General features: G+C 43.3%; 1 protein-coding gene across 1 annotated transcript in view; it reads right to left on the reverse strand.

The window, feature by feature from the left end:
• The window catches only part of slc2a9l2 (solute carrier family 2 member 9, like 2), a gene marked incomplete at both ends in the record, with an annotated part of 185,283 nt that overhangs the window by 147,727 nt on the left and 14,753 nt on the right, over positions 1-22,803 (reverse strand). Inside the window, one exon of the mRNA XM_083906063.1 lies at positions 21,933-22,078. Coding sequence (XP_083762189.1) covers positions 21,933-22,078 — 146 coding nt within the window. The remainder of the gene's footprint in view (positions 1-21,932; positions 22,079-22,803) is intronic.

Below are 22,803 nucleotides of genomic sequence, written 5' to 3' on the forward strand. Positions count from 1 at the left end.
AGGGTTTTCAGATGGGATTTAAAGATGGCAAATGAAACAATGTCGCTGATGCCGATACTCTTATACTCTTATAGAGTATTACACATAGAAAAATGGCTTGGCTTGTTTTGTTTAAATGTTCTTGTTTTTTTTTATTTAAAACAACATTGGCATATACTGTAGTGTAGGGCTGAACAATGAATCGAAATTTATCGCAAACAAATTGCAATACAGCTTACTGCAATTTAAAATCGCAGGAGATGCAATATTTGTTCAAGCCAAAATGTGTGTCAAAATTTTATTTTAGATGAATTATTATTACACATCTTATTCTACAGACTGAACCACCCTGTCAGACACAAACGAATCCTAGTATCTTCTATGTTACAGGCAAAGCCTGGTGTGTGTGACTTGTGTGTGCGTGAGGAGCTGTGTATGTGTGCTGTAGGAGGTATGAGAGATTAGTGTACTACTGAGTATAGCGTGTGATTTTAGTTTTAGCAAGTAAGATTTATTGACTCAAATTACTAAATTATCATTATGCTTTAATGTTCATTGACTTAGATCATCCAATTAGCCTTGGATATTTAATGTTGGTGAAATTATTTAAAGCGGACCTAGAACGGAAGTTCCAATTAACGCTGTTTTTTAGTGTGTATCTGCGTCATTACCTTGTTTAAGAAGCCCTGAAGGTTCTAAACAAACAGTTCAGCCACTGCTGAGAACGCTGTGTTGTATTGTAATATCGGGCTCAGCGAGATCTCTGAAAAAACCTGTTCCGGTTACGTAAACAGCGGTTCTCCGGAACAGCAGATCGTCCTGCTCCGGGCACTAGTCTGGGCACATCCGGTTGCGTACATTGAACCGCAGAAGAAGAATAACGTCCGTTGTGGAGGTGTTTCACGAGCGACAGTGTCTTCTGACTCTGGGTCTGACTCCGGGTCAAAGTCATAAAAGGGACTGTGGCTAGGAGTCGTGAAGAAGCTATTTTTAAACATTGTTAAAACAATGTTTTGATAATCAGTAGCAGTGCATCCACCATTCCAGAGGGTTAGCTGCGCTTCTGAGAGCTGGTGTGCTGAATATACTGGCCAATCACAGTCTTCTTAGTGAGAGAGTTGAGTCTCAAATCTCGTGGCTGGGAAACACCGTCAGAAAAGAGGATTTCTATCTGCTCGTTTACAGCAACTAGGAGGTTTTTGACCATAAAAACAAGTTAATGTATGTAAGTAGACCTCCACAACTATATGTGCAACAGGACCACTCTATGTGAGCTTTAATGGATTTTTGTTATTTGATTTAAGAAATTGTTACTTTTGTTCACTTAAAGGAATGGTCTGTGTCTTTTGTACACGAATGTTGTGTCATACGGGGGTTGAGAGGGTCAGTGCTTGGATTCATACCTTCTTTACTGTTCAATTAGGATATCTTTGATATAGCCAATTACAGTGATTATTTAGACTGATGATTCTAAAGGCATAGATTGATTGTCTTTTCCCTGATTTCAGGGTGGTGCCCCGATCTGAAGTTAATTAGTTAATGTTTATTATTTTTATTTTTATCAATCAATTTTATATTGATATTTAGCTGACCAGCAAACCATTTACCTGCAGAAGAGACTTCGGCGAGTACGCTCACTTCTACTGCTGTGTCCCTGCGAGCTGCACGCCGTATGCACGCACAGCCGCCAGCCGCGTCAGGAACGCGTCCGCTTGGCTTCTTCCCTAATAGTTTAAAAATATATTTATTCTCCCCAAACTCAGCTGTTTGCCTCAAAGGTTATGCAGTGGGTGGAAGCCTCACGCCTTGCCCCGCAAGGATACGACTCCAACTAAGAGAGTTTGTGCCTGGGCACCCATGTAACATCATTGTGTGTATTGTTTGTCTGTGTTTTATTTACTGTGGGCATGTTATGCCAACGGCTGTAATGCTAATGTGTGAGAGGGTCAGTGCTCGGATTCATACCTTCATTACTGTTCAATTGGGATATCTTTGATATAGCCAATTACAGTGATTATTTAGACTGATTCTAAAGGCATAGATTTATTGTCTTTTCCCTGATTTAAGGGTGGTGCCCCAATCTCAATCAAATTATTGCCACTATTGTTGATCCTAACATAATGGTGCCTCCCCTTATGAGGGTGAACAACAACATAATGGTGCCCCGTGTGAGGCTGAATCACAACACTGCCTAATAATAATACAAAGTCAAGTGTCACTCCTTGTGACTGGCCTGAACTTTTGGTTTCCTTCGGTTAAAGTTCTTGTGCGTATTGCTTAATCCAAGCCTGGAGGCCAGCGCCAACTGTTTTTAATAGTTGTAGCCTATTTGTTTACCAATAATCGTCTGATATGTGGTAAAATTGTGTGTTGTTTAACTAACTTTCAGGACAGTTGCTGTAGGCCTGCTGACTATAACTTGATTTTTTTGAAATGTAAAAAAAAAAAAGAGTAAAATAGTGGCCCACCCTACTTCGCAAAAGTCCACCCTATTGAAAAATCCTGGCTACGCCACTGGCACAGACACAGTAGTTACTTCTGAGATAATGACATGGAGCCAGTGATGAAAACAAAGCACCCCAAACCTCTTATTAATCCCCTATCTTCTCATGGGGTGAGATTTTATTAACGTCGTTAATGTACAGTGGCTTGCAAAAGTATTCACCCCCATTGGATTTTGTTATATTACAGCATTTAGCTCAATGCTTTTTTAATCAGAATTTTGTGTGAGGGATCACAACACAGTAGTCTAACTCGGTGAAGTGAAATGATAAAACATATACATTAAACTATTTTTTAGAAATAAAAAACTGAAAATTGGCATGTGCATAGGTATTCACCCCCTTTGTTATGAAGCCCATAAAAAGCTCTGGTGAAACCAATTAACTTCAGAAGTCACATAATTAGTGTAATCATGTCCGTCAAGTGTCACATGATCTGACTGTTGATACAAGATTAAAAATATTCAAATACAGGGTGCCAGGATAGCTCAGTTTATAGAGCTGGCAAAAATGTGTGACTTGGACCCCTGTGGTTTTGTCTTGGACAATTATAGATCGATTCAATCAGTATATGTGACTGATGTTAGCTCACTCTGATGGTATGGAATTTTTTCAGAGTTGTATAACGTGATAATGAGGACTTACAAAAGAATACAGAACTAGCAGAGCATATTTTTACAGCCAAAGCATCCCTATCTCTCTGTTTCAGCAGGGTAGTGCCATTCTATATTCACAGTCAGCTAATCATTTTACCATCCTATAAACGGTTGTTGTATGTAAATGCATAAATCTGAGTGGTAAATATTGCTAAAGGGATATTTCACAGTTGAAAAGATGAGTGTCTGTTAAAACTGGGTCATCTACGTAGTGGAAATGTGAAATAATATTTGAAGCGAGTGCCTTCTTGGTCGAGAAAGGCAGAAAAAAAAACAGGCGGCACAGTGGTAGTTTGGCTGACCAGTGCACAGTGTGCACACATCACACTTCTCCCATCCACCAGCGTAGGCCCCGCCCATAAAGTGCTGTTAAATTCGCAACCAAAACTTTAGAATTTGCAAACAAAGAGGACTGATTTATAAGCAAAAGGGTTGTATGTTTTTACTTACAAAGATTATTTTTGATTGAATTTGAAGAAATATCTTTTTTTCTTTTACAATTGCAACCTGTTCTGTTTCGATCTCAACATTTCTTTTTGATTGCCACTTGCCACTGTTTTTTGCTCTCAAAAATGTTGAATAATAAAGGAACAAAATTCTCTCCATACACCAGCCTTCGTCCATCCACTTGGCCGCAGGTCGGGTAAACTACTGCTGTTTTAGTGCCTCTCCCACAAGTCTTCGTTTCACTTGCAGCATAGTCCGTTATTTTAGCTGACATTTACATGCCTCCCGATTGTTAAAATGAGTTTTCCGTGCCATGGCACCAAAGCCCAGGCACCGTTTTCCAGTTAGCTACGTTTGCTCCTTGTGTCGTTTAGCGCACCTACAGTTGAACTGGAGCGGTCTGTTTATTAAAGGAAAAGAGCAGCCCTACAAATAACCAGCGATAAACATAATAGCTGTGTTTATCTCTCTGTTGTGTAGTTTATCCCTCTGTTTTGTGTCCTTTGTGTATCTTTGTGCTATCTGTATGTACCTGACTGCAATACAAGTTTCCCTTTTGGGACAATAAACTAAACTGAACTGAACTGAACTGTGTACAGCGTATGTGTGCCTCTGTTTTTGAAAATTTTAGTGCTACTTTAGAGACTGATTTTAAAGGTGCATTATGTAATAAATTTAAAGCAACTGGCCATGAAATCCTCCTAATATGTCACAGAGGACCAGGAATAATGTTCATATAACATACTAAATTCACCAACAAAAATAGTACAACAAAAATATTTGCATTAAAAAAAATATTTTCCGCACTGCAAAGTTTGTTTATGTTGTGAAATTATGTTTTGGCATGACGCGCCACCTACTGCCGTCTACCAATCATAGCAGTCAGTAGAGTCTCAGTGGTTGAGCAGCCATAGGTTGCCAGTTACATAGCTACAATTGAAATGAAACGAAAGGAAACCTAAAAGACCTCGGTATGAATGTCAAAAACGCCAAGATAAAGTTTGCGGCAAAGCGAGGGTCTATATAGGACATGCTTTTGAACGGTGGAGAGAGTTTAAAGTTGAGAGGAATTTCAAAACGGATGCAGAATTGGCTCTTCTCCTTGACAGGTAAGTTCAGCTTGGCTAACTAAGTTAGCATCATAGCTCGACTGTCGAGTTCTGTGTTTTGAACTGTTCCCTCGGCTGCCATACACGCTTCGGTGCAGTGGGGGTTGTGGCTCCGGGCAGAACCTGTCCGTGGCGGCACCGGCAGCTGCGTGCCGCCACCACTGCCCCGTGGTGGCGCCGCCACAGGCAGGTTCTACCCGGAGCCACAACCCCCGCCGCACCGACCACCGGCAGTTCTGTTCTGTCAGCTGCTGCGGCTGGTTTTGCTCGGCGCGGGCTGCAGCGGCAGTTCAGATGACACAGAGATGAGTCTTTTAGTCTCTTTCTAATCTTACCTAAAAGTCTTCTTCTTACATGCTTAGAGAGAATAACAGCGGTAGCCTAGTAGTTAAATAGGTGGACTTTTATCTGGACGGTTGTGGGATTGATTCCGGACAGTGTCAACATTATTTACTTAATTATTGTATAAAGCATTAATAAGCTTGCGATGCATAAAATATTACCATTAATAAATATATTGGGTGTGTGGTGGTAATTTGCACCGCATGCCACGATGTCTCACTCTAAGGTTTTCTCAGAAGTTGGCAGCCCTGCTATATAACATTATAAAAGGGGAGGCAAAAATGAAGGACAGTTCTGTCAAATATCATGCATAAAGTTATTCCATCTGATATATCCATCCCTAGTCAACAGCTAATGTTACCATAAATTATTATACATCTTGATCTTTACTGTGAGAACAGAATTCTGTGTCTTACCCTGGAATTCCAGGGCTGCGTCTCAGCAGCGGCCCAGAAGCGGCTCGCAGCGCTATTGATAGGAATCAGTTCTATTTTTTCCGTTGCCGCTGCTGAACCTCGTAAATTTCAACGAAGCAGATCGTACAAGACAGGAAGTCCAACACAGAATCAAAGTAAAATATTTCCGCCCCCCTTTCAAAATAAAACACAATACGCAGGTCATATAGCCTGTCACAACTTCACATCAACATTACGTCGTGACCGGTGTTACCAGGTCAACAGTCAATTAATCAGAGCGTCTCGGAGAGTCATCATTTTAGCTTCCTAAATGTTCCAGGTCTGATAAACACTGATCAACATTTTAATTATATTTTATGGGCAAAAAAATATTCGATTAATCGAGAAAATAATTGAGGGATTGAGTCCAAAACATATATAAACAGTATATTTCATTAAACACTGAAAAGACATCTCTAGCAGTGTTTCTGAAACAATACAATGCCGTCACGTTATGGTAGGTGCACCGCAGCGTCATGGTAGGTGCACCGTATAGTTTACTTTTTTTGTCCTCTTTTTGTTTCTTTCTGTCCGTTCCTTTGGAGAAGGTCCGGTAGCTCAGTCGTGGGTCTCCCCGCTACTAAAGCTTCCATTTTCCATCAAATTCCAGCCTTAAGAAATGTTAAGCCTCTCATGTAGAGCCATCATTACACCTCCCACTAAATTGCTGAACGTAAAACAGTAAGAGGGCGTGACGGTGTGTTGACAATTCACGAAAGCAATGCGAACGTAAATGCAGCACAAACATAGTACAGTTACATCAATAGGCAGCGTAACATTGTGCTTTTTGACATACATTTTAACTATACGGGAAACTGAGTGCGCATGTGCAAACAGAACCATTCACGGCGATGTGACAGAAAGGCAGAGAGGGTCTGTGCCTTTGCTCTGTAATAGAACGCTTTGGTGAATGGCTTGTGCAGCCATTAACATCAGTTAACTGGATGTCCTTATACGCTTCAGTCATTGGTATGTGTTTATTTACAAAACCATTCTGGGTTCCTCTCATCCACAAAGTAGAATTTAGGTTTTCCTTATGTTGTGTTTACAAAGGACTTTATTTTTCGTGTCATGCTATGCAAATAGTGTCTATTGTATCTAATATGTCTTTCTTTTACTGCCAGTTTATCACCATTGGTGTTATTATTTTTCGTAACTTTAACACAGCAGTATGCTTGGTGATATAAACATTTATCCTGCAAACCTTCAGACACAAGGTCACCCTAACACACCAAACATAAGTGCCAAAAAACAATCATATGCTTTAGGCACACATTTTTAAGACCTGGCCCAAAAACAAAACTAATGTTGAAAAAATGTGACAGGAGTGAAGCACTTTGTATCACTGGATTTTTGTACGAATTTGGCTTTCAAAGCCCATGTGCCTTGTGCAAGCTGTTGTGGGGGTGTGGAGAAAATTTCCACCAGAGCAAACAAGCTGTGATTGAAAATTCTTGCTGATATCTTATTGGAACAAGGGACAGATTGAACCACTCAAAAGCTCTGCAAGGTAGAAACGTGGGTTTATTGCTCAAGTAGCTGAGGGGAAGCCATGTCCCTGGAAGGCAAAGTGTAGTGATATATCCCCCACAAATCATTTGTCTGGCAAAAAACAGTGGGGGAAAATCATTCAAGAGATATATATATTTCACTGCTGGGAAGTTGAATCTCTATTAAAAATGGGTAATCTATGGAGTAGAAATGTGAAGTAATATTTGAAGAAAGTGCCTTCTTGGCTGAGAAAGGCAGAAAAATGTATTTATCGCTCATGTACATAAACGACAAAAACTCCCAGAATGCTCTGCGTGTCACGCTCACTTCCGGCTGTAAATCTCGCAGGCAGTGCTGCCTCGCCTCCATTACCACAGTGAAGCTGATACAACTCACGTCTTGATGAATTAGTTGGCAAATACATTACGGACCTGCAAATTACACAGGTTTGTTTTCTATGGTGCTAAATTGTACCGGGACGTGCAGTAAAAACAACGAAAGGACAAGCAGCAAGTTCCCATTATTTGCCGGTCAGAGATTCAGAGCTGTGAAAGCTTCAAGTCGAACATGCAAATTCCTTGCAGAAAGGCCCTTGTTCAAAAGTTGTCCCACACGGGGCTCGAACCCAGGAACCCGGGGCTTCTTGCTGCAAAAGCAAGAGTGCTAACCACTACACCTACCGTGGGCCCACTTGGAGGAACACTAAGGGTTAGAAAATAAACCACAACATATATGAATTTACATTTTTAATATTAATAGTCATAAAAAGAAAAATCAGACTTATTATCAACAGTCTTCATAGACACAGTACTGTTTTCAGGAGCTGCGTATGTTCTTCTGAACAACACAGGCAGGTAAAACAAGACGATCGTTTTTCCCCAGTCTGTGGGTCCACTCCACGAAGTGACGATAAGCTGTTGGGTGATATAACTGTCTGTAAAACAATGATTATAACGTTAGTGAATCAAAGTATCTGTTCTTATATTAGCATAGATGTAAATGAACTGTAAATATGCTAACGTTAGCTCAGCTGGCGTTACATATAAACTAGTCTACTAGTTGGTGATGCCCACAATGACGCATCACAGATGTCCCTCAGGGGATGCCGTGTAGCGCCATCCATGATGTAGCAATGGCCCTAGTAGAGTGGCACCTCACCCCGGATGGTAGGGGGCCACCACTGTTTTTTTACGCCTGGGTGATGACATCCACAATCCAATGCGAGAGCCGCTGTTTGGAAAGAGCACAGCCTTTCTTAGGGCCTCCGTAACAGAGGAACAGCTGTTCTGAACGTCTCATGCTTGTGCTTCCACCTCAGACACGAGTCGCTCACAGAGAGAGCATGTAACTCCCCGACACGCTTTGCTGAAGTGATGGCGAGGAGAAAGGCAGTCTTCGTAGACACCTATTTCAACTCTGCCTGCGCCAGGGGCTCAAAGGGGGGCAGGCACAGGGCATCCAGCACCAGGGGCAGATCCCAGGCTGGAATTCTCGGTGTCCTTGGGGGTTGTAACCTCAAGGCTCCCTTTAGAAAAAGGGACACAAGTCTGTGGCACCTCACGGTGTTGTCATCAACTTGAGTGTGTCGAGAGGAAATGGCCGCCACGTAGACCCTCAGAGTAGCGGGGGACCGTCCACTGTCCAGGAGTGACTGTAGGAACTAGAGAACTTTTGTAATTGTACAGTGCACAGGGTCTTCGCCCCTGTCTGAACACCAGGCAGAAAACAGTTTCCACATATTCTCATACTGTATTCGGGTAGAAGGCGCCCTCGCATTCAATATGGTATGTTGGACGGTGTCTGGACACTCAGCTGGAGGTGATGAGGTTCGGGATGCCAGACCTGGCCCTCTAGCTGAGACAGGAGATCCAACCTGTCGGGGAGACGCCACGGTGAGCCTGTGCAGCAGAGGAAACCATGCCCTCCCTGGCCAGAAGGGGGCCACCAGTAGCAGCCTGTGGCCCTGCTGGAGGACCCAGGCAGCTCTTTGTTAAATTCACTCTGAGCGCGAGCTGGTCCACATGTGAGAGTAGAACCGCCGTGTCTCGGGTCACCTGAGACCGGGATGACGCACAGACCAGTCCGTCGTCCAGATATGGCAGGACCTTCATGCCCTGTGCCTGCAGGGGTGAGAGGGCTGCTGCCCCACACCTGGTCAACACCCGTGGTGAAAGGGAGAGGCCGAATGGGAGCACCCTGAACTGATAATGGCAACCCTGAAAAGCAAACCGCAGAAATTGCCTGTGGTGTGGTGCTATGGGGACATGGAAGTCCTTCAGGTCTATTAAGGTAAACCATTCCCCTCTGGCAATAGTACGCAGAACCTCTGTGGTACTGAGCATGTGGAACTTCAGGACCTTCAGGAACCTGTTGAGTCCACTCAAGTCGAGGATAGGGCAGAGTCCGCCGTCTTTCTTTTCCACTAGAAAGTAGGTCGAGTAGAAACCCCCGAATGATAGGGGGTCTACTGGCTCGATGGCACCCTTGTCCAGGAGATTGGACAACTCCTGGTTGAGGGCATGGGCTTTTGCCGGGTCGCGTATGATGGTCATCCTGACCCGGCCGTAGTTTGGGGGAGGCATACTTCTGTGAAGCCCAGAGAGCTGCTGTCGAGTCTGCCTGGCCTGGACTGTATGTTCTAGAGCCTCTACGGCAGCTGACCCAAAAATCTCACCAGGTTCCACTGGGATGCTGCGGAGGGTTCTCCGGCACGCCTCAGTGAGACGTGACTGTGCAAGCCACACCTGGCGGTGAGCCTGACCAAGTGTGGACATCAGGCGCCCCAGTTCTCTGGACATCAGGGCAAATGCCTGTAGAGATGCGTTGCTAAAGCTGTGGATGGAAGAGTCCAGTGCATCCCCCTGGAGGGATGCTGAGAGAGCAAGCATCAGATGGGACAGGGAATTGCTAATGCGTCCCATGCGCGCTGCTGCGTCATAGGCCCCAGAGAGCAGGTCATCTGTAGCCCGACACTGGGGGCACGGACACCTGGCGTCCGGTCTCAGAGCCTCATCGGGTGAGACAATGAGAGCTGCATCCTGCATGGCTGCTAGGGCCTGGCCATCTGATGTTGCGTGGGAGAGTGCTCTGGTATCTCTCCAGCATGCATGCAACTCCCTCAGGTACTCATCTGACGGGGGAACAGTAAAGGTGGTAGGGGCGGATTCACGCCTGAAAAAGGCACAAAAGCTGGTTGAGCCTGCGGGATATCCACCTGCAGGCGGGAAAGGGCCATGCGAATGATGGCACCCATAGAGTCATCCCCTGACCCAGCACAGCAACTGCGGGCTGAGGAGCAGGAGCTCCCGCCAGAGGAGTGAGAGGCAGCATCCTGGGCAACCAGGTCTGCCCCATAGTCTGTGAACTCGGTGGCTGAAGCTGCCACAGAGAGCACATCCTCATCTGGTTCGAACATTGTGGTAGGGGAAGTGGGAACACCCACGTCCACTGCACTGGTCCCAGACTGGATGGCTAGGAAGAGGGTCTTCATGTGGTTTAACTCCTCCGTCAACTGGTCCACCTTGGAGGCCAGTCTAAACTCCTTAACCCTCTTCTCGGAGGAGGCGCCCACAGCCTCTGCAGCCCGACGCGTAGGTCCGTTAGGCTCTACTGGAGGGAGTGGCTGGGCTGGGGTCAACTGGTCCGGTTCCGGAACATGACCCAGCAGGTGTTCAACCTCAGCCAGTCTGGCAAACCGCACTGCCCGAGGCATGGAGCTGCAGTTCATGCACGGATCCTCCGAAAGCCCCTCCCTCAGGTGTTCGAGGCCAAGGCACGGAGGACACCTATCATGACCATCCTCTGGCTGCAGAGAGGCCATACAGGTGCCGACTGTCACCAAGCATGGTGACAGTCGGCACCGGGGAAAAACAACAGATGCAGGGAGAGGGAGCGAGCACACTACCTTCACCAACAGGTGTCGCATAGCCGAATACAGTTAGGATTAGTGGCTTCTTCACACTATGAGGGCAACAGCATCCGCCTATGCTGGAAGCGGGAGGGAGAGCACTGCTTTCACGGGCAAAGATCAGCTTGCTGCGCCAAAATACACGTCACCACCGAGCGACACAGCTCGATATGCGGCTGTTACTACTCTTTCTTTCTCTCTTAGGGTAGTGTATACACCTGTGATGGGAGAGGGAGCGAAGGCACTGCCTTCACCAACAGGCGTTTAATACAGTTAGCTTAATGGTAGATCGGTTAAGGCTAACCGCCAACGCTACTTAGTAGAAACCACACCGGTACTGTACAGTTACTCACAGATAGCGGTAGTACATAACTGAAGACAGGTACACCCAGCGGTGTACTGATTAGTAGACGGTAGGTCAAGCAATAAATGCTAACCTCTAGCGCCCATAATTAAGCACAAGTGCCGGGATAGAGAGCGAGCACGCTGTTTTCACCGACACTGGAAAGTAAAACGAAAGAGATACACGCTGTACAACTACTCACAGATAGTAGAAGTACTGATGTAGGGAGAGGGAGCGAGTACACTGGCTTCTCCAACATATAAAACTACAACAAAAGGCGGGTATCACCAACTGTGTACCGAATACACAGACGCTAGGTCAAGCAGGCAATGCTAACCGCTAGCGCCCGTAACAAATAACATAATAACACAAAAAATGTTGGGAGAGGGAGCGAGTACAACGCCTTCACCGACTTCAAAGTAAGATATACTCTCGAAGGAGGCAAAAGACGCCTGGTATACTCAGCCAGTCGTAGCGTTGGCTGATCCAAATTTTCTGTTTCAGAGTGTCCACGGCGAACCGCGACGAACCTCCCATCTCCGCTCGTCGCAGCCCTTGGAGGGCGAGCGGCTCGCAGCTCCGACAGATTGTCACAAGGCTACCAGCGACGGAGCGGCAATGAACGCTTTAATTCAGCTAGAATTTACTGACTGTGAATATGTGTCTACCTGCAAAGCGAGAAGATGAAAAGGAGCAGATCCTCTGACGTCACCGGAAGATATAGGCTAGCCGGCGTCATCAGGGGTCAAGGGTGACTTTGTTGGTACAAACACTCAACCAGCGCATGCACGAGATGGAGACATTCAGTGCTAAAGCACCGCCTCTGTCGGTCAGTAAGGATGAAATAGAAATACATTTAAATGAAATAAATACAAATGGCTTCATTTGCTGTATTCATTCATGTTTTTAAAAGGTTGTAACCTGAGCCAGTATGATTATTTTTTTATTAATTATTATTATTAATAATAATAATAATTATTATTAATAATAATAATTATTATTATTATTATAACACACTGCCATAGGTATGGGTATCGGTACACTGTATCGGCCAATACCCACAGCACAGGTATTGGGATCGGTATCGGGAGGGAAAAAAGGGTATCGGAACATCTCTAGCTATATGAAGTACTTACACATGCCAACAGTACTGTAACCAACCCTGGCTCGCCCTTTGTTCCATGAACCACAGGCTCACTCTCACTGAAAACATGGCTACCAGTGGAGACAAATTGTATTTTCCAAAGACTGGCTCCGGACCCATTGATGGGTCACAGGGGATTTTTTGGGGTTTCCCAAACAAATTTGCAATTTTTTTGTTAAGCCTTCATGTGTTAAAAATGCATAAAATTTAGTTTTTTATAAATTGACCAAAAATTTACTAGATGTACTTGTAATGTAAATGTACTTTATTTATACAGCCCTTTACAACAATCCTTTCGGTGATCCAAAGTGCTTTACAAGGAATAAATAAATAAAGAGGAAACACATAAAAGTAATTAAAAACAATAAAAACAATAAAATAGTGCAAAATAAAATAAGATAGAATCAGATAAAAGATAAGAAGACAAAAGATAAAAAGTGTCACCATACTACTTGGTATTAAAAGCCATCCTAAATAAATAGGTTTTTAGCCTTGATTTGAAGAGGCCCAGGTCAGAGATAAGACGCATCTCAACAGGGAGTTTATTCCAGAGCCTGGGAGCAGCAACAGCAAAGGCTCGATCACCCCAGTGTTTATATTTTGACCTGGGCACTTCCAGCAACATTTGGTTGTTTGACCTCAGAGCTCTACCCGGATCACGAACAGTTAAAAGCTCAGATAAATAAGATGGGGCAAGATCATGAAGAGCTTTAAAGGCAAACATTAAAAGTTTAAAATCGATTCTAAAAGAGACTGGAAGCCAATGGAGAGAGTGAAGAACAGGGGTGATGTGCTCTCTTCTATTAGTGTTGGCTAAAAGACGGGCAGCAGCGTTTTGAACAAGTTGAAGGCGACTGAGAGAAGTCTGGGAAATGCCAACATACAGTGCATTGCAGTAGTCTAATCTGGAACTGATTAGCGCATGTATGGCTTTCTCAAGGTCGTGACGGCTTAAAAACGCTTTAACTTTGGCCAGCAGACGCAACTGGAAAAAACTAGTCCTGACAACGTTACTAATTTGTTTATCAAACCTCAGATGACTGTCAAAGGTCACTCCCAGATTCCTGATGTTCGGACTGAGTTTTGAGGACAAGGAGCCAAAGCCATCCATCACAGTATCCCCGAACACAATACATTCCGTTTTCTCGTTGTTTAAATTAAGAAAGTTTTGGGCCAACCACTGCTTAATGTCAGCAAGACAGCTAGACAAGGAGGATTGTGCGCTGTTGCTGTTAGGCTTCACTGGCAGGTAGATTTGTAGATCATCTGCATAGCAATGAAAAGATAGGTTGTGCCTGGCTATAATTGACCCAAGTGGCAACATATATAATGAAAAGAGTATGGGGCCAAGAATAGAACCTTGTGGGACTCCACAGGAGAGAGGAGCACTGGAAGAAGACAGATCACCAACCATAACAGAGAAGGTCCTGCAGGACAGGTACGATGTGAACCACCTTAGTGCAGTGCCGTGGATGCCAACGTAATTATTTAAACGTGACAGGAGGACTGAGTGGTCCACCGTGTCAAAGGCTGCTGTGAGATCAAGTAGCACTAAGACAACAGGGCTCTTGGCATCCACAGACAGCGCAATATCGTTGTGCACTTTTAACAGTGCAGACTCAGTACTGTGACGAGACCTAAAACCAGATTGAAATTTCTCCAGAATAGAGTTGTCTTCCAAAAAGGACTGTAATTGTATAAAAACAACTTTTTCTAAAACCTTGGAGAGAAAGGGCAAATGGGAAACAGGTCTAAAATTAGATAAAACTGAGGGGTCAAGATTAGGCTTTTTAAGAAGAGGCCTGACCACAGCATGTTTAAAACCAACTGGGACAGTTCCTAATCTAAGGCAGGAGTTGATAAAAATCAGTAGACTGGGCCCCACAGTGTTAAAAGCCATTTGCAGTACTTTGGCAGGGACAATATCAAATGGGCAATTCGTAGGTTTCAAAAATTTCACTACGTTACCGAGAGAGGAGAGAGAAACCACTTCAAACTGGTCTAACACAGCAGAATGGGTTGGGGAGGCAAGCAAATCCTTGTTAAAACTCGTGGAGACACCTATACTGGTGTTTTTTCTGACAGAATCAACTTTGTCAACAAAGGAACAGAGAAAATTTTCACAGGCGGCAATTGAGACATCAGTCACAGCAGAAATGCGTGGATTAACAGCAGCATTAATTGTGTCGAATAACACCTTGGGACAATGACTGCTGGCAGAAATAATATTAGAGAGGTACTGAGACTTCGCTTCTCGTACAGCCCTCTGATAGTCACTAAGACAGGTCCTTAACATTTCCAGAGACACATGCAGTTTGTCCTTCTTCCATCTGCGTTCTGCCTGCCTGCAACGCTGCCTGGCGGCCCGGGTAGTGTCATTCAACCAGGGATCTGTTCTTGGCTTGGCAGATTTTTGCCTAAGAGGGGCAACAGAGTCCAGAATTCGAGAGCAGGTAGAGTGGAAGATGGAAAGGAACTCATTAGGGCAAAACGGGGAAGCCAGACCGTTCAAGGTAAAAAACTGTGAGTCATTGAAGGCAGCAGTGAATTCAACAGCTGTGGAGGAGGTGATGATGCGCCGCCGATGGGATGGAGCAGGAGGTTTACCAATTGCTTGGGGGGCTATTAGTTCAAACACAATAGGGAAATGATCTGAGATTGCAGTCTCAGATATCTCTTTGAGAGAGACTGAGAGCCCAGACGAAATAACAAGGTCCAAGGTGTGCCCAAGATGGTGCGTTGGTTTATCCACGGATTGAATTAAATTAAAAGTTGCCAACAAGCTTTTGAAGTCAGTGGCGAACTGATCAGATGTGCAACAAACATGGACATTAAAATCCCCACAGATCAGAAGTTTATCATATTTTGGGAGAATTTCTGCCAGAAACTCAGAAAACTCATGAATAAAGTTCTTATTATATTTCGGAGGGCGATAGACAACAGCACACAACACAGGACTTTCAAACTCCACCACAAACAATTGCAGTTCAAAAGAGGAATGTGTACCTGTGGGAAGAAGCCGACATTTAAAACTGTCCCTGAACACAGCAGCAAGACCCCCTCCTCGGCCCGAAGCTCGCGGTGAGCTGAAGAAAGAACAGCCGGGTGGGAGGAGCTCAGAGAACGCGCTGTTTTCACCCGTTTTCAGCCAGGTTTCAGTCAGCAGTAAAAAATCCAAGGAATGTGAAGTAAAAAAGTAATTTAGTATGAAAGTCTTATTTACAACGGATCTGGCGTTGATTAACGCCATACGAACCAAACGCCGACCCGTCAGTTGGGAGGCCCGGTTTACCGGGCGGAGATTCTCCGGTGCGCATCCCCGTCTGCGGATCCTCACGGGCCGGCGACATGGAACTGGAAGCCCGGCCTCCGGTATAGCCGGCAGCAGGCACCGGTAGGAGTAGATCGCGGAGCCACGAATATCGTAGCCGGCGCAATCCCAGGAGAGATCAGACGGCGGACGGCGAGGGTTGTATGTGAAGGATGAAGCCAGGTAAGCTCTCAACCGGCATAGTACTCCACCTCTCTTTCCCCGTCTTCTACGACGGCTGTTGCGTAGCAACCGAGCAGGTAGACGCCATAGGAAACAGGGTACAGACGCCAGAACCGGTGGCGGTGGCTTCTTCTGACCATTAAAGTCCTGGATCGGTAGTTTGTCCACACAATCGCGGATATTTAAAAGACTCAGGCGATCATACACCAGCAGTGATGACACTTTGTGAGATACAAGCGACAAAAACAGGACAATATACAGAAGTGGTAGCAGAGGTAGACGGCCAGCCTCACACAGCGGCGCCATCTTGTTTGCCAAGATACCAGAGAAAGTAACAACTGCATTGATATGTTAATATGTCAAAGAATTTGAACCCAATGAAACTTTAAATTCAACTGTAAAATATGTTTAATGGATAAAATGGAGACTTAATAGAAAAGTTATTAATGGACAATATTGTACAGTCATCTACATTATTTTAATGTTGCTGTGGGACAATGTGAGAGACCTATCAAATTGAATACAGTATTGTAGATATTATCTTTACTATGTTTAAAATAGTAGAACAATGAAACACAAACAGATGTACTTCCAGTTTGAAAATGGAGCTGTGAATAGTCCTCTACATTTGTAGTATGTTAAAAATCTAATAAAGATGTTATTTTATTATACAGTATATTTGCTCTGAATAGTATTCTACATTTGTGATATGTTAATAAGACAATATGAGTATAATACAGTTCAGGGACGAGGATTATATTTCTTCTTTCTAACTCTTTTCAAACTTTAGTGTGGCAAAAAAAATATGGTCCTTTTTTTCTCCATTTGCACGACTGTTGATTTCTTTGTCTATTTCGTATGCATTACATGCTCGAAATAAAAGTGAAGAATTGGGTTGATATGTATCAATGCATATTACTCACTCACTCATGACTCCGTCATCCTCAAGTCTCTGACCACAACAGTCTTCACTACAGGCTGTGATAAACCCAGTGATCTAGATGATCCTGGCATTTAAATACTTTTTCACTTTTTATTCTTGTCATTGTGTATTGTATGTTTTGGGTAACATCTACTGCACGTCTGTCCGTCCAGGGAGTGGATCCCTCACCTGTGGTTCTCCCTAAGGTTTCTACCCTTTTTCCCTTTTACAAGGGTTTTTTTTTCCCTGGTAGTTTTTCCTTACCCTGGTCGAAGGTCTAAGGACAGAGGATGTTACCAACCCTGTGAAGTCCCGTGAGACAAACTATGTTTTGTAAACTGTGGGCTATATAAATAAAGATTGATTGATTGATTGATTGACTCATTGTCTACCGATGGATTATTATATACATTATGATTTGTTATAAGCTGTCTAAGACCCATGCTATAAATTCACATTTTACTGTTGAGTCAGTTCAAATGACCTCTATTAAAAAGCACCTGTAATCATTGAATGCCACTGAAAGCATCTCGCATAATCTACGTTGTTATTTCACTTTAAATGTATGGAGTTAAATGATCCACACGTATTTCTTGATTTGTATACATGTTTTGAGATCCACAAATAAAAAATCCAACTTGTTACTTACAAATAAAGATGTCAAATGTATGTAAAAATGAAATTTGCATTTGTGAATTGTGATTTCGCATTTGTGGATCGCCAGAATACGCATTTCTCGATTTTGTGAATTGTGATTTCACATTTGTGACCCGACACGGACCTAGCGGGAACAAGTCGGCAAATCGCAAAACGAGAAAAAACAGGAAAAGGTTGTTTTTTTTCCAAAATTAGGGATTTCCGTTTTTTTCAAAATTACACAAGTTGAAGTTTTGAAGAAGCCACTACATTCTTCAAATCACAGTATTGTGGGTCTTAAAACCATAAACTTTGTGTTTGAATTAAGGTTGTTTTATCGCTGTGAATCACTCCTAGTTTGGGTGTGGTGATCTCACATTCCAGAGCTTTTGTTGCTTTTTTAGCCAATCAGCTGACGATCACGGAGAATACACATGGCTAATTAATATGCACGCAGAGAGAGGGGAGGGGGAGAGAGAGTCTGGAACTTTCCAGCTTATGTGTGTGAGTGTGTGTGCAGTGCAATACATAGAATTAAAGCATGATTATCATCAAAGCAGTCATCATCAAAGCTTTGTTTGACAAAGGAAGGCAAAGAAAACCGGAGAATAAGTCAGCTGTGGCTGAGCTTCTTCACATGGACAGAGAAAGCACAGAGACTGCTGGTGTGTGGACAGTTAGCATTTTAAGCTAGCGACCTTTATGCTAACGTGTTAGCAGACTTCATTGTCACAAAAACAACAAACAGATGGGTTATTCAGCGGCTGAAAGAGAGCAGGACAGACACAGTAGTTGTCTGAGATGATGACGTGACGCCAGCGCCACTCTAACTCCTATCTAATAGGACATTTGAAGACGAACAGACGTAAAACTGCGACGAAAACGAAGCACGCTCGGACCTCTTATCTGATCGGAGGCACTGAAGTCTGCCGGAATACCTTTCAGTTTCTTATGGGGTGAGTTTTCATTAACGTTGTTAATCTATGTTATGTTGGTGTTCATTCAAAGTCACATACAGACGCACATTGGGACGCTGTCTTTTAATAATCCACTGTGCGTTTCATAACGCCGTTTGGCTACATTGTTATTAGCTATGCTTGCTAGCTCGCTAGCTCGGCACTGTTAATGGTCAGATGATCGTATTATAAGCTACGATCATCTGTTGATATGTACGGGAGCATATGACTTCTGCTGTGCAAGAATAACGTGTGGATAACACACTTCTGGTGCGTTTCAGAACGTTATGTTGCCATAACGGTTATTAGCTATACTGGAGATTGGCTATACACTATTGGCATGTCAAAAATAATACGCACTTCGAAACTTTTCGGTCAGATAAGCGTATTATAAGCTGTAAGGGGAGCATGTCACGGCCCTCTTTGAGATTTTGTACACCTGCAGGTTCAGTTTGATAATTCATACGATTTGACTTCCGTGTTCGAAACCTAACATTGCATTGAATGATGTGTGAATGCCACACCTTTGCATGCATGGATCACACATGTGATTAACAGACGTGATTAACACAATGTATGATGAACGTGTTAATTACACGTTCGATTCTGTCACGATCTCACCTGCACCTTTCCCTCAATTTTATTGTTAGTGTTTTGTTTTGCTGCTGCTGCTTTTCCTCCCTCACTTTGACTCAGCAGGGGGCGTGGCTGACCCAGTTCTTCCAAGACACCGGTGATCGACTACACCTGCGCGGCTCCGCCTCACCTGCTCCAGATGAGTAATCAGCAGGGCTTAAAGGCGGAGCATTTCCTCTTCACCGGTGTCAGATCGTTTTCTATCATACACTGGTAAAGTCATGCTCGTCGTTTGCTCGCTGAACTTACCTGATCAAGATACTTACCCGCCTGTCTTCGCTCCAGGTCGTCACGTCTCCTGCCGTTCCTCGAACTCTCTGGTTGTTCCTGTTTCCCTACACTCCTGGGATCTTCACTTCCTCGTCTGTGAGTTCGTTCCACGCAGGAACACTGCCACCCTGCCGAGCCACCCCCGCAGTAGCTGCAAGGACATTTTTTCCTCCTGTCTCTATAACTATCCCCTAACGCTTCCCCTCGTTTTTGGGAAGTCGCTTTATGTTATCGTTTGTAATAAATATCTTTTGTTTTGAATTACATCCCTGTCTCCGTCTGCTTCCGGGTCCACGCTAAACGTAATCATAACAGATTCATGCACATAAAGGTGTGGCATTCACACATAATTCAAGCAATACTACTGATCAATCTATTCTGATTCAGTGATAAAGTTTCTGTTAACATGAACCATGATCTGAAACAAGTATTTTTTTTTTTTTCAGAATCCTGGGCATAAGGATTGGCATGTGAAGTTGCTGCCAACCCATGTGTCCAAGGCCTCAGTGTGACGTCTATACATGAGGTCGGCTAAGGCTCTTGGTATGTGTAAAAATTGATTTCTATACAATAGCCAAATGCTTATATTGACCAGTAACACTATGAGCCATTAGAATGAACATAAACATAATATTTGTCTTTTCAGGTAAACGTGCAGTTTGTAAATCAAGCTTCAAAGCACTATCGTCAAGTAAAGGGAGCAATGAGGTCATCAGCTACATGCATAATTTCTTCAGCAACTTTGGAGTTGGAGAAACAGATGTGAATCTTCATTGTGACAACTGCAGTGGACAAAACAAAAACAACTCCATGCTCTGGTACGGTGCCTGGCAGTTGGACACAAGCTTCACTCGACGCTCAGCATCCACTTCCTGATTGTTGGCCAAACCAAATTTGCCCCTGACTGTGGCTTTGGACTAATCAAGCAATCATAGCTCAGGTTAGTTCATTTTATTAGACTGCAATATGTAATGTGTAATATTATAATTTGAAGTATGTGTCTATCTTTCACCTTTGTTGTTTCTCATTTTTATTTAAGTGCTTTTTGTGACAGAAGAATTTCCCTCTGGGGATCAATAAAGCGTATTTCTTGATTTGTATGTGTATTTTGAGATCCACAAATAAAAAATCCAATTTGTAACTTGTATGTCGATTTTTACAAATAAAGTGTGCATTTGTAAATGACGTGACAATTGTAAAACTGAAATTTGCATTTGTGAATTGAGATTTTGCATTTGTGGATTGCCACAACACGCATTCCTCACTTTTACGAATCGCAAAAACACACATTGGAATGCATTTGTCTCAGTAATGCCTCCCTTCATCAGCAGGTGGCAGTGTTTTCCAAGTAGGATCTAGCTTCAATCCGTGAACAAAACGCTCATTAGTTTTTCAAAATAAAACCAGAAAAAAGAGTTGAGAGAGTTGTGTGTGTGTGTGTACGAGTGAGACGGTTAATGGAGCGACAATGAGAGACTGGTCAGCAGGAGTGCTTTAAGAGTTTATAATACAGTCACAGTGGATGTCACAGCTGTTTTTGGGTGAAATAAAACCGTCACCTTCTCAAGTGCAAAGTGGAGCCTCTGTGTGAGTTGTTTGCCACTGCTGGAGATAAAGTGAAGGGGGTTAACCCTGAAGTTAGCATCAACTTCAGCCCTGAAGGAAACTCTCCGCTGTGCTTCCCGACTATGGTCTGAGCCCTGAACAGGAACGGTTAACACAAGCATAAAAAAAGGAAATTGTGGACCGGGTAGGGGAGGGGGTAATATTTCGAGATGCATGAGATTAAAAGTGGCAATTATACGAGAAAATAAAGTTGCAGATTTATGAGATTAAAAGTACATTTCCATGTTATTAAATATATTGACTCATACCCGCGATTTCTCCTGCTGTTTATGTGTTTTAAATACATGAACCGTATGTATATTGATGGATCAGTTCAGTCAGTGTCTGTCACTTGCTGCTGTCTGCCTCACGCTGCGCTGGGCGAAGAAATAAAGTCAATGAATCAGTTAAACACTGTTGAGTTCTTCCCATTGAGCCGACATTAAAACTATTTTGGTTTAGTAATGTCTGTCAGTCAGCAGTTGGAGCGGCTGGCGACGCGAAAATGAGAGACGGCTGGTTTGACCTCAGTCAAGCCGAGTGACCACTAACTGACAGAACTGATCAGTAACGAGTCGTAATCCGTCGTAATTTTTTCATTTTGATTTTGTAAACGATAACCGGAGAAAACAAGTCGTTTTTTTCGTGTTTTTTTTTCTGGTTTTATTTTGAAAAAACGAATGAGTGTCTTGTTCACGGATTGAAGCTATATTCTACTTGGAAAACACTGCCACCTGCTGATGAAGGGAGGCATTACTGAGACAAATATACCTTGCATTCCAATGTATGCGATCCACAAATGCGAAATCACAATTCACAAATGCAAATTTCATTTTTACAAAGTCACGTTTTTTACAAATTACATCTTTATTCAATCAATATACAAGTTACAAATTTGATTTTTTTCTTTGTGGATCTCAAAACACGCATACAAATCAAGAAATACGTGTGGATCACAATTTGCACACATACAAATATCAGTGGAACAAATTTAACTACATTTAAATGTTCCAATTAGCTTGATAGAGAACAACACTAACCTGACCCAGCAGCTCCGGTAGACCCAGTGCTTGTCCTGTGAAGACTCCCAAGCAGATCAGTATGGAATTGAACTGACCAATCAAACCTCTGACGTGTCTTGGGGAAATTTCTCCCAGGTACATAGGAAGGGCACTAAGAGCCACACCTGTCGGAAACAAATGGGGGAGAAAGTTGTAATAATTATGCAACTTAACTGTAAAATGCAGAGTTTATTAGTCTTGATGATCACTCAACATCAGTTTTGTCCTTACCACTTCACACCCATCAAAGCCTTGTTTATGCTCACGCGTGACGCTGTGATGCGATATGAGAGGATGATGTAACATGTAATGTTACATCATACTATAGTCACACATTTACTATCATACTCTCTAACAAACACTACTATAGTCACACACATTTACTATCATACTCTCACAAACACTACTATAGTGGCACACATTTACTATCATAGTCTTTCACAAACACGACTATAGTCACGCACATTTACTATCATACTCTCTCACAAACACTATCATACTCTCTTACATGCTATTATGGATGCAACAACATGATAGTGAATGTATGAGGGAATGATATGCAGTGTGAGTGAGTATAGTAGTATTTGTAAGAGCGTTTCATTGAAACGGAAGTCAACTTGAATTTACAGTTACTAATAGGCTCTCCAGCCGGATCTCAAGGACAATGTCCAATCTCTGGATGTAGTACTGTGAAAATGGTAAACCGGGTCCATGTCAATCATGGATGTCAATGAGGCAATTGGACTTTGAAATAATATGTTAACCTCTTCCGGTGTGATAACAACAATGTCGGAATTTTCCATAGGTAATCAACAGCCCTCACGTAGCATGGTCGATGAGGAAATGCGGC

This window comes from Microchirus variegatus (genome assembly GCF_963457635.1).
Source record: "Microchirus variegatus genome assembly, chromosome: 19".
Lineage (NCBI taxonomy): Eukaryota > Metazoa > Chordata > Actinopteri > Pleuronectiformes > Soleidae > Microchirus > Microchirus variegatus.